General features: G+C 42.8%; 1 protein-coding gene across 1 annotated transcript in view; it reads left to right on the top strand.

Moving 5' to 3' along the window:
• The window catches only part of dcc (DCC netrin 1 receptor), a 1,038,091-nt gene that overhangs the window by 549,421 nt on the left and 475,614 nt on the right, over positions 1–13,056 (top strand). The window contains exons 4-5 of the mRNA XM_078421445.1: positions 6,333–6,483; positions 8,855–8,991. Coding sequence (XP_078277571.1) covers positions 6,333–6,483; positions 8,855–8,991 — 288 coding nt within the window. The remainder of the gene's footprint in view (positions 1–6,332; positions 6,484–8,854; positions 8,992–13,056) is intronic.

Raw genomic sequence — 13,056 nt, forward strand, 5'->3', positions numbered from 1 at the left:
TTATCAGTCTTATTTGGAGGAGCAGCATTGAACATCAAGAGTGATAAAGGACTCCATTTGAGCTGATGGAAATGGAACAGGCACTGTGAAGGAACAAAACTCGGCAAAATAATCTTGGGCTGACAAATAAGGTTGGATTAGTAAGGGATAATAACTTTCCAGATATACACTGGGATTGTCATAGGGCCATTAGAAACATAGAAACATAGAAAATAGGTGCAGGAGTAGGCCATTCGGCCCTTTGAACAGCCAATCAATATGATCATAAGAATGGCCATATGAATCCCACCGCCATTCAATATGATCATGGCTGATCATCCCAAATCAGTGCCTTGTTTCTGCTTTTCCCCCATATCCCTTTATTCCATTATCCCTAAGTGCTATATCTAACTCTTGAAAACATCCAGTGAATTGGCCTCCACTACCTTCTGTGGCAGCGAATACCACAGATTCTCAACTCTCTGGGTGAAACCGTTTTTCCTCATCTCAATCCTTATTCTTAAACTGTGACCTCTGATTCTGGACACCCCAACATGGGGAACATTTTTCCTGCATCTGGCCAGTCCAATCCCTTAAGAACTTTATTTGTTTCCATAAGATCCCCTCTCATCCTTCTAAATTCCAGTGAATATAAGCCCAGTTGATCCACTGCTCAGATAGGGTGGAATTTGTTAAATGTTTCCGGTAAATGTTTCCTTAGGCAATACGTAGACCCCCTACACGCGAGACAGTAAAGTTTGATCTACTCTTAGGAAATTGGAGAGGGCTAATGTTTGAAGTGTCGATGAGCAAGCCTTTTGGGAACATTGACCACTGTTGGGCTTTAAAAATAGTTAGGAATAAAGACATGGTGGACCCATGAGTTAAAATTCTGAATTGGGGCAAGGCCAACTTTGAAGACATGAGACAGGAACTTACCCAAGTTGATTGGAATAGGTTATTTGTGGGCGAAAGAACACCCAGAAAGTAGGATGCTTTTAAAGATGTAATGACAAGAGTTTAGCGCATGCATGTTCCTGTGTGCATGGCAAGGTAGGTGGGAGTAAGGAAGCTTGGATGATGAAATTGAGGCTCTGGTCAGGAAAAAGAAGGAGGCATGAGAATAGGTATAGGCAGCTGGGATCAAGTATATCCCAGGAATAGTTAAGGGAACTGAGGAGCATATTTAAGAAGGAAATCAAGAGGAAAAAATGGGAGCAGGAGATAACTGGAGAGTGTAGTAGAGCAGAGGAATCTTGGAGTACAAGTACATAGTTCCTTGAAAGTGGCATTACATGTAGATAGAGTGGTCAAGAAAGCATTTGATACATTAGCCTTCATCAGTCAGGGTTTTGATTATAGAAGTTGGGATGTCATGTTACAGTTGTACAAGATGTCGGTGATGTCGCATTTGGAGTATTGTGTTCAGTTTTGGCTACCCTGCTGTAGGAAGGATGTGGTTTAGCTGGAAAGAGAGCAGAGAAGATTTATGATGATGTTACGAGGACTTGAGGGCCTGAGTAATAGGGAGAGGTTGGACAGGCTAGGATTTTATTCTTTGGAGTGCAGGAGAATGAGGGTTGATCTCATAGAGATGTATAAGTTCATGAGGGGAATGGATAGGGTAAATGCACAGTCTTTTACACAGGGAAGGGGAATCAAGAACCAGCAGGCTTAGGTTGTCAAGGGGAAAGGTTTAATAGGAACCTGAGTGGCATTCAAGCGAGAGCTAGATAGAGCTCTTAAAGATAGCGGAGTCAGGGGGTATGGGGCGAAGGCAGGAACGGAGTACTGATTGAGAATGATCAACCATGATCACATTGAATGGCGGTGCTGGCTCGAAGGGGCGAATGGCCTCCTCCTGCACCTATTGTCTATTGTCGATTGGCACCAGTTTCACACAGAGGGTGGTGGTTATATGGAACAAGCTGCCAGAGGAGGGGGGGGGGGGGGGGATAATTGCTGCAGGTACTATAAAAATATTTATAACAAAATATACCAATATTGAAAAGGCATTTGGAGAGGTTCATGGATAGGACAGTTTTAGAGGGATATGGGACAAATGCAGGCAGGCAGCATTCGTGTAGATGGAGCATTTTGGTCAGCAAGGGCAATTTGGGCCAAAAGGCCCTGTTTCCATGCAATATGATTCTATGTTTCTAAATGCTGTTGTGTAGTGAGGGGAGTAGAACAAGCCCTGTGAAACTGTTCATCCCAGTCTGGCAAAAGAACAAACCAGGAAAGGTAGTGCATCCGTGGCTAACAAGGGAAATCAAGGATAGTATTAAAACAAAAGATGAAGCATATAAATTAGCCAGAAAAAGTAGCATACCAGAGGACTGGGAGAAATTCAGAGTCCAGCAGAGGAGGACAAAGGGCTTAATTAGGAAAGGGAAAATAGATTATGAGGGAAAACTGGCATGGGAACATAAAAACTGACTGCAAAAGCTTTTATAGATATGTGAAGAGAAAAAGACTAGTTAAGACAAATGTAGGTCCCTTGCAGTCGGAAACAGGTGAATTGATCATAGGGAGCAAGGAGATGGCAGACCAATTGAACAACTACTTTGGTTCTGTCTTCACTAAGGAAGACATAAACAATCTGCCGGAAATAGCAGGGGACCGGGGGTCTAATGAGATGGAGGAACTGAGGGAAATCCAGGTTAGTCGGGAAGTGGTGTTAGGTAAATTAAATGGATTAAAGGCAGATAAATCCCCAGGGCCAGATAGGCTGCATCCCAGAGTGCTTAAGGAAGTAGTCCCAGAAATAGTGGATGCATTAGTGATAATTTTTCAAAACTCTTTAGATTCTGGAGTAGTTCCTGAGGATTGGAGGGTAGCTAATGTAACCCCACTTTTTAAAAAGGGAGGGAGAGAGAAAACGGGGAATTATAGACCAGTCAGCCTAACATCGGTAGTGGGGAAAATGGTAGAGTCAGTTATTAAAGATGTGATAGCATCACATTTGGAAAGTGGTGAAATCATCGGACAAAGTCAGCATGGATTTATGAAAGGCAAATCATGTCTGACGAATCTTATAGAATTTTTCGAGGATGTAACTAGTAGAGTGGATAAGGGAAAACCAGTTGATGAGACCGCACCTGGAGTATTGTGTACAGTTTTGGTCTCCTAATCTGAGGAAAGACATTCTAGCCATAGAGGGAGTACAGAGAAGGTTCACCAGATTGATCCCTGTGATGGCAGGACTTTCATATGAAGAAAGACTGGATAGACTAGGCTTATACTCGCTGGAATTTAGAAGACTGAGGGGGGATCTTATAGAAACATATAAAATTCTTAAGGGGTTGGAGAGGCTAGATGCAGGAAGATTGTTCCCGATGTTGGGGAAGTCCAGAACCAGGGGTCACAGCATAAGGATAAAGGGGAAGTCTTTTAGGACCGAGATGAGAAAACATTTCTTCACACAGAGAGTGGTGAGTCTGTGGAATTCTCTGCCACAGAAGGTAGTTGAGGCCAGTTCATTGGCTATGTTTAAGAGGGAATTAGATGTGGCCCTTGTGGCTAAAGGGATCAGTGGGTATGGAGAGAAGGCAGGTACAGGTTACTGAGCTGGATGATCAGCCATGATCATATTGAATGGCGGTGCAGGCTCGAAGGGCCGAATGGCCTACTCCTGCACCTATTTTCTATGTTTCTTTGTTTCTGTGAAACATTGGATGTTGCAGGTTGACTTGCCAGTATCTGCTTGGTCCACTACAGGACTCCATTAGGAATCCCATGCCAGATGCTGAACTGCCAGCTGTTATCGGGCAACTGAATTGTCCTACCACAACCAGAAAGCAGTCCTGAACTACTATCTACTTCATTGGTGACCCTCGGATGATCTTTGATCGGACTTTACTGGCTTTACCTTGAACTAAACATTATTCCCTTACCATGTATCTATACACTGTAAATGGCTCGATTGTAATCATTTATTGTCTTTCTGCTGACTGGTTAGCATGCAACAAAAGCAACAAAAGCTTTTCACTGTACCTCAGTACATGTGACAATAAACTAAACTGAACTGAACTGCCGACATTTCTTTACTAAATCTAAGACAATGATGTGTACTGACTTCAAGTCACTCCAGCGTTTTACATAGAAACATCGAAAGTAGGTGCAGGAGGAGGCCATTTGGCCCTTCGAGCCAGCACCACCATTCATTGTGATCTTGGCTGATCATCCGCAATCAGTAACCTGTGCCTGCCTTCTCCCCGTATACCTTCATTCCACAAGCCCCCAGGGCTCTATCTAACTCTCTTTTAAATTCATCCAGTGAATTGGCCTCTACTGCCTTCAGTGGCAGAAAATTCCACAAATTCACAACTCTCTGGGCGAAAACTCTCTGAGTTTTGTGTCTATCTTCGGTTTAAACCAGCATCTGCAGTTCCTTCCTACACTGGGCCTCCTCCAGTGCCATAGTGAGGCCCACCGGAAATTGGAGGAACAGCACCTCATATTCCGCTTGGGCAGCTTACAGCCCAGCGGTATGAACATTGACTTCTCCAACTTTAGATAGTTCTTCTGTCCCTCTCTTCCCCTCCCCCTTCCCAGTTTTCCCTCTATCTTCCTATCTCCACCTATATCCTTGCTTTGTCCCGCCCCCCTGACATCAGTCTGAAGAAGGGTCTCGACCCGAAACGTCACCCATTCCTTCTCTCCTGAGATGCTGCCTGACCTGCTGAGTTACTCCAGCATTTTGTGAATAAATACCTTCGATTTGTACCAGCATCTGCAGTTATTTTCTTACACTCCATGTTTGATAATGTTTGTTGAGGAAGGTGTGTGGGCTGGTTGACAAGAAGAGTTTATTTCTGTTCAGCAAGTAATACCAGCAGATCCTTCACATCCACCCGTGTCACCAGAATGAGACACATGAGCCTCAGTTTAATTTGTGCCTCACGAGAACAACCAATATATTTATAGTACAGCAATCCCTGCAGATCATGCCAACATGTCTTTTGGGAACTCATTATAATAAAAGTTTCCAAAGAAAGATTTTGGAGTCATCTAGCATGGAAGTAGGCTCTTTGCCCCAATTTGTCCATGCTGATCAAATTGGCATTCTGGGATAGTCCTATTTGCCTTTCATTTTACCATATCCCTCTAAACCATTCCCATCCATATATCTCTCCAAAATAGCATTGTAAATGTGGCTCTGGACCAGATTATTTAATGAGTCAACCATATTATTGTGTTTCGGGACCCTTCTTTAGACCACGTTGCCCCTTCCATTGACTCCATCTACTCTTCATGCTGCCTTGGCAAGGCCACCAGCATAATCAAGGACCAGTCTCACCCCGGTCACTCCCTCTTCTCCCCTCTCCCATCAGGCAAGAGGGACAGAGGTTTGAAAATGCATGCCTCCAGATTCAGGGACAAGTTCTTCCCAGCTGGCGATTGAATTGTCCTCTCACCAGCTAGAGTGCAGTCCTGGCCTCCCATCTACCTCATTGGAGACCTTTGAACTGTCTTTAACCTGACTTTGTCTTGCCCTAAATGCTGTATCCTTTATCTGTACATTGTAGACGGCTTGATTGTAATCATGTGCAGTCTTCTTTGATTGGATAGCATGCAACAAAAGCTTTTCACTGTACCTCGACACAAGTGATAATAGACAATAGACAATAGACAATAGGTGCAGGAGGAGGCCATTCGGCCCTTTGAGTCAGCACCAACATTCAATGTGATCAAGGCTGATCATTCTCAATCAGTACCCCGTTCCTGCCTTCTCCCCATACCCCCTGACTCCGCTATCCTTAAGAGCTCTATCTAGCTCTCTCTTGAATGCATTCAGAGAATTGGCCTCCACTGCCTTCCGAGGCAGAGAATTCCACAGATTACAATAACAATAAACTAAACAAAACTATCCAGAGACAAATTAGTTCAACACTCAGATGGAAAGATTTGGTGGGAAATGAGCAGGCACAGACAACTGGGATTGGCTTGGATGGGCATTTTGGTCAGCATGAATGCATCCGTGTCTGTGCTGTATGACTCTCTGACTTTGCCTCCCAAAATCCCGAGTGAAACTGATGAGATTTTATGGTAATCCTGTAGTTCCATATTTTTTATTCCTGATAACGTTTCTTCATTCCAGATTTATTTAGTTAACAGATCTTAATTTCCCAGCTGCTGCCTTTCAGCCTCTGCCTCCAAATACCTATCCCATCTTCCTTATCCCTACACTACCTTGCCCTTTGATAATAGGCCAGAATGAGAAGTTTCAAAAATAAATAAAATTCTGGTGCAGCATGTTGAGATTTATTCACGTGTTTGGTCTTGTTGGGTAGCATTCTTTTCAAGCCTTGACCAGAGCAATAAATATATTCCCTTCCATTATTTTACAGAGCCTGGGGTGCACAGACAAGTTACCTTCATCCAGCGACCCATGAACACAGCTGTCCTGGAAGGACGAGATGGGGTTATGGAGTGTTGCGTTTCTGGATTTCCAGCTCCAACCATCACATGGAAGAAAGGGGATGAAATTGTTCAGATCAGGTAATTGAGTCCATTATGTTTCTCTCCCTGGCCCCCGCTGAACAAATCAATGAGAACCATTAAGATCTGTATTAAAAAGATGAAATTGCATGGCCACTTCATACCTCACAATTTACCAATTCTCTTCCTACAGCGTGTAAAGACCAAAGGGCAACCTTTGTTTGGCTTCCGTGCATTGAATTCACTCTTCATCACACCACCTTCATAGCCGGCGTTGTTCCAGCATGGTTTCGAATGTTGAAAATTGCAACTGGTCTGTTGGTGCACACTGTACCATTTCTCAGAATCTCTTGTACAGCAGGCAGCCGACTGTAATTACATTTCAGCAACATTTATCCTTGTTACTGCTTCTTCCCTGCTGCATCCCTTGAGATGCCACTGCGTGCACAAAATAAGCAGATTCTAATGACAATCACGAAACATAGATTGGATCCATTGCAAAACATAGAATGGAAAATCTGTTGCCATAACCTCAGAACATGTGATAACTAGGCTGGTTGGAGCATTCATCCCAATGAATGTAATCTTTGCCTATTTTAAGACTTTTAAACATCATAAATCAGCATGGAGGTTATTCCACTGACTTCTTTGCCACTCATTTCATTGCATGCATGTAAACAATTTGTGAGCTAATTAAATAACGTTTGACAAAGAGGCAGCTAGAATAGTTTCAATACAATACATTGAGCTAAGTCATATTTCTATAGCAAACATCCCACCTAAATATGGTATGGTATTGCCAGCACATTATATTTCTGGCATTGAAACATATGTAGAGCATTTGGCCTTTTAAGCCTTTGACAAGGTATGTAGCAATCTCTCACATTTCTTCCATTTCTTAGACTTTGTTCAACCTCTCCCTCCAAAGAGAACAAACAGCTCCCCTTTCACACGACTAACTCTGGATCCAGCGCATCATCCTTGGCCGTTCTTCTTCCCCCACGTTCCCCAAGAGCCACTTCCACCTATATTCTTCCTACCACCTTTACTTTGCATTCTTCTCTCCTTATTTGACACCCTTTTGTCTCTTTTTCATCTCTAGCCTTTGTCACTTACTCCACCCATCTGAAAATCGAACTCCCCTCACCTGTATCCACCTATCACTTGCCAAGTTCTATCCCACCCTCTCCTCTTTCCCAGTCTTCTCCCCTGACTACAATCAGCCTGCAGAAGGGTCCCCAACCTGAAATGTTGCCTATCCATGTTCTCCAGACATACTGCTTGGCCCGTTGACCTACTCCAGTGTTCACTTTGTGTTCAGCTACCACTGCTTTTTTTTTCGAGTTGCTCACTTATTTCACCAATTCTGAAATTCTGACAAGTTATAAAAACACTTCAAAGTCTGAAGAAAAAGAAAAATAAGTCGACTCTATTCTCAGATATTTTATCACTAACATGCAATTGAAATTTATAAGCAAATCTTCTTTTCATAAAATCAAATCATGCTGGATTTACCGACCAGATCAAACAGCATCGATGGGGAGGAGATAGATTTCCCTTTTATGTGTTTCTTTTATTGGGAAGCAAATGAGAATCCAGCTGAAAGGCCGGCCAGAATGGTTGCAATGTCTCATGTTATCATATCTACCGTGTTCTCCCAAACATCAGCACATCATACGGACTTCCAGCTTCCAAACTTCCAAAATGGTGCCCAACACAGGCGACTATTTGCATGCTAGCCACAGAAGCAGATCTACAAACTCACATTACAATCGCTCCACACTCTCAAATCTGTATTCCTACTTTAACTGTGATCACTAAATGTTATTCCCTTATCATGTATCTTTTCCACTGTAAATGGATTGATTGTGATCATGTGTTGTCTTTCTGCTGACTGGTTAGCACGCAACACAAAGCTTTTCAATACACAGTAGACAATAGACAATAGGAGTAGGCCATTCGGCCCTTCGAGCCAGCACCGCCATTCAATGTGATCATGGCTGATCATCCACAATCAGTACCCCATTCCTGCCTTCTCCCCATACCCCCTGACTCTGCTATCATTAAGAGCTCTACCTAACTTTCTCTTGAAAGCATCCAGAGAATTGGCCTCCACTGCCTCCTGAGGCAGAGAATTCCACAGATTTACAACTGTCTGAGTGAAAAAGGTTTTCCTCATCTCCGTTCTAAATGGCCTACCCTTTATTCTTAAACTGTGGCCCCTGGTTCTGGACTCCCCCAACATTTTCACTGTTCCTCTGTACACCTGACAATAAACTAAACTGCACTGAACAGACTGGTTTAATTCCTTGCTATGAACTGGTTTGGACCAACCTAATAACAAAGTGGTTTCTGTTTAAAAAAAAAGTATGCAAATCATATGGAAGATTTGTCTTTGAGTTCTATTTAGTAGATAATTGTCATTTTCCAGGTCCAAGAAGTACTCGTTAATGGCTGGAAGTAACTTACTCATCAAAAGTGTGATGGAACAAGACTCTGGGTTTTACACGTGTGTCGCCAACTATGAGAATAAGACGTTCAGTGCCTCAGCAGAGTTCACTGTGATGAGTAAGTCAGACTAATTTGATACTTCGTCCATTAAGCAATCCAGTAATGAAGCAGCTCAAAATATACAAAAACTCCATTGAAAACGCCGAACGCTTGTTCTATTATGTTTTCATAATTGTATTTATATAGACGAGCAAATGGCTAGCATGATTGTATAACCATGAAACCATCGTGATTTGTGTAACATTCACTGGTGGCAGCTGGAAGCTTATCAGCATATTTACTTGAAGACCACAAAAGTTGACTCTGTTGAGTGTAATTTGTGCTTTGAACTCATGCTAAAATGAAGCATTTTGATTACAGGTTCAATCTCAGTGATTATAGAGGGAGAATTAATGGTGCAAAGCATTAAAATGCATCGGTGAGACCGTAACTACAAATCTCAAACCAATGCGTTAAAAGATTGAGCAGCAATATTACATCAATTTACATTTGAAATCAAAATGGAGAGAAGCTATTTTTACTCACTTTGCGATCCAGCCATTTGTTGAAGTGTTGGGGCAGGTGTTCCTTACAATACAATACAATACAATATATCTTTATTGTCATTGTACAGGGGTACAACGAGATTGGGAATGCGCCTCCCATACGATGCAATAATTTAATTAGCTAGTCAGTATTAGTTTAAACAACCCAATGAAACAAATTGTAACAGTTTTAAAACAGAATAAAGTGCAAGTAGATCTGTGCCGGTTCACTGTGTGATGTGACCATCCGGCTCAGCCGGACCGGTTCATAGCAGCTATGGCCCTGGGGATGAAGCTGTTCCTGAGACTGGAGGTGCGGGCGTAGAAGGCCTTGTATCGTCTGCTTGATGGAAGGAGTTCGAACAGACTGTTGCACGGGTGTGAAGAGTCTTTGTGGATGCTGGTGGCCTTTCTGAGGCATCGTGTTTTGTAGATGCCCTCCAAGGCTGGTTGCTGTGTTCCGATGGTCCTCTGAGCTCTATGGACTACCCGCACTGAGCTGTAACAGAGTAGGGTTAATTTCCATTTTTGTCAGGCTGGATTTTGCTACAAGGGGAAGATGTGATGCAGGGACCGTAGAGAAGTGATAAATTATTTTCCTTTCTTTTGATTTAATGTAAAGAAAATTGGACAAGCATTGTTGTTGGTGTGCATGTTTTCTCAACTATCTTCGTGCACTGTTCAAGTGCGCATCATTCTCAAACCCCTGAGTTGGCAGTCTGAGTTGGGGCTGATCATCACATAGGGTCTGCACAAAAAACATTATCTTCATAGGAGAGTGCTGAGATACCGAGAATAATGTCTACAGCGGCAGCCTAGAAAGCAGCGTATATTTCACAAAGCAAACATCTGCTTCTTGGATTCATCTTTAAATTTCTGAAATCATCTTGGTAGCATTTTTTACAATGGGCTGTTTATTTTTAATAATGCAGTGGATATTTAAGGTAAACCATGGGAAGAGGTATGAGAATGAAAATTGCAAAATTCAGTTAAGGTGTGCAAAACTTAAGGTGTGCTGAACAACAGGGACAGGTTGAGTAGGCTAGGACTTTATTCTTTGGAGCGCAGGAGGATGAGGGATGATCCTATGGAGGTGTATAGGAAATGGAGGGGCAATTCTTTCACACAAAAGGTGGTTGGTAAATGGAACAGGCTGCCAGAAGAGGAAGTTGAGGAAGGTACTATCACAACATTTGGGAAACATTTGGGCAGGTACATGGATAGGAAAAGCTTAGAAGGATATGGGGCAAAAGAAGGCAGGTGAGACTAGTGTAGATGGGGCAAGTTAGTCGGCATAGGCAAGTTGAGCCAAAGGGCCTGTTTTCATGCTGTATGACTCTATGGTTAAGTGCTGAAAACCACAAGATGATTCCCCACCCCATCCACCTTTTATGCCGCGGCTGAAAGGATATGGAAACTGCTTTCATGGGCAGCACAGTGATGCAGTTGGTAGAGCTGCTGCCTCACAACAACAGAGACCTTGGTTCAATCCAATTCTCCGGTGCTGCCTGAGTGGAGTTTACACGTTCTCCCTCTGATCAGCACCAATGTCCTACTCCACTCTACAAATTGCTCACATTTTCAATGCTCTTTACGTGCAACTTATTTGCTTTAATTCCATTGTTCTTTATAATTCTCTTGCGCTATCATGTAAGTGACCAAGTATTAATGTACAACTTTCATGTTCCTAGCAAGAGGGTTGTATATGTACATGTTGAAAATCCACGTCAGTTATTGGACCTTCTTATTTGCCTTTGAGATGAGAAGCAGGTGATAACTGTTGGAGGAGATGGTGGTCAGCCACCTTCTTTGAGTCAAACGGTGATAGTGTGATACATGATGTGAATAGGCCGTTTGGCCCATCGAGTCTGCTCTAACCATCGTCTACCCATTTATACTAACCCCACAGTTTCCCCACATTCTCATCAACTCCCCCAGATTCTACCACCCACTTTCACAACAGGGACAATTTGCAATAGCCAAATAACCAACCAATTCTCACATCTTTGGAATGTAGGAGGCAACTGGAGCATCCAAAATAAAGCCACACATTCACATTGAGAATTCGCAGATGAAACACACAGAGCACCCAAGGTCAGAATTGAGCCTAGGAGCCTGGCATCATGAGACAATGGCTCCACCAGCCGTGCTACTGTGCACCTTGAGTTGGTGGAGTTCCTGTTGTAAAGTGTTCCCAAATTCTGAAACACTTGAATGGTTTATTAGACTTTTCAGAAGGCAGTTCTGAAACTCATGTCATATTATATCCAGAGTTACCCGTGGGGCTGGACTGCATAGGAGCAGCAAATCTCCTCCCTCAACAAGTATTAGGAAGCACATCGGCTTTTGTGAACAATATTTTAGTTTCATGGCAACTATTAATGATACCAGATTTGTATTCCAGATTTACTTATTAATTGAATTTAACTTCCCCAGCCACAATGTTGGCATTTGAACTCATATCAGTTTAAGCTTATTATTGTCATGTGTATCTGCTGAAGAGCTTGGTGTTGCATGCTGTCCAAACAGATAAGATTTACTATACACAAATACAATCAAATGAACTCAAATGCAATTGATAGAGCAAAGGGGAAGATACAGAGTGCCGAATATAGTTCTCAACATTGTAGCGCATCAGTTCCATAGACAAAGTTCTAATGTCCACAATGGGGTAGAGGTGAATCGAACAGCACTCTAGCTTATGGAAGATGTTAACAAACGGGAAGAAGCTGTTCCTGAGTCTGGCGCCTCTTGCCAGGCGAGAGCATATTTACAGATCATTAACTCCAGTCACTAATTCAGTTACAGAACCATTATGCAACTGCACCTATAGAAACATAGAAAATAGGTGCAGGAGTAGGCCATTCGGCCCTTTGAGCCTGCACCGCCATTCAATATGATCATGGCTGATCATCCAGCTCGGTAACCTGTACCTGCCTTCTCTCCATACCCCCTGATCCCTTTAGCAAAAAGGGCCACATCTAACTCCCTCTTAAATATAGCCAATGAACTGGCCTCAACTACCTTCTGTGGCAGAGAATTCCACAGACTCACCACTCTCTGTGTGAAGAAATGTTTTCTCATCTCGGTCCTAAAAGACTTCCCCCTTATCCTTAAGCTGTGACCCCTGGTTCTGGACTCCCCCAACATCGGGAACAATCTTCCCGCATCTAGCCTCTCCAACCCCTTAAGAATTTTATATGTTTCTATAAGGTCCCCCCTCAGTCTTCTAAATTCCAGCGAGTACAAGCCTAGTCTATCCAGTCTTTCTTCATATGAAAGTCCCGCCACCCCAGGGATCAATCTAGTGAACCTTCTCTGTACTCCCTCTAAGGCAAGAACGTCTTTCCTCAGATTAGGATCTATAATCATTAACTGTTCTGTTCTAATTTATTATACAGTCCAACAGCTCAATTGCCTGAATTTAGCATCTATGTCATGATCTTCCCTCTTTCTCTTCCAAACATACTAATGTTTACAAAGCTGCTACTCTAAAGCCAACTGCAGTCCTCCACTTCATCAATTGACCCCAATACTTCATGCTCAAGTCCACGGTGAGTAAGTGTTGCATGTTGTGGATTCATAGAGTTACACAGCA

Source organism: Rhinoraja longicauda, chromosome 1 (assembly GCF_053455715.1).
Source record: "Rhinoraja longicauda isolate Sanriku21f chromosome 1, sRhiLon1.1, whole genome shotgun sequence".
Classification (NCBI taxonomy): Eukaryota; Metazoa; Chordata; class Chondrichthyes; order Rajiformes; family Arhynchobatidae; genus Rhinoraja; species Rhinoraja longicauda.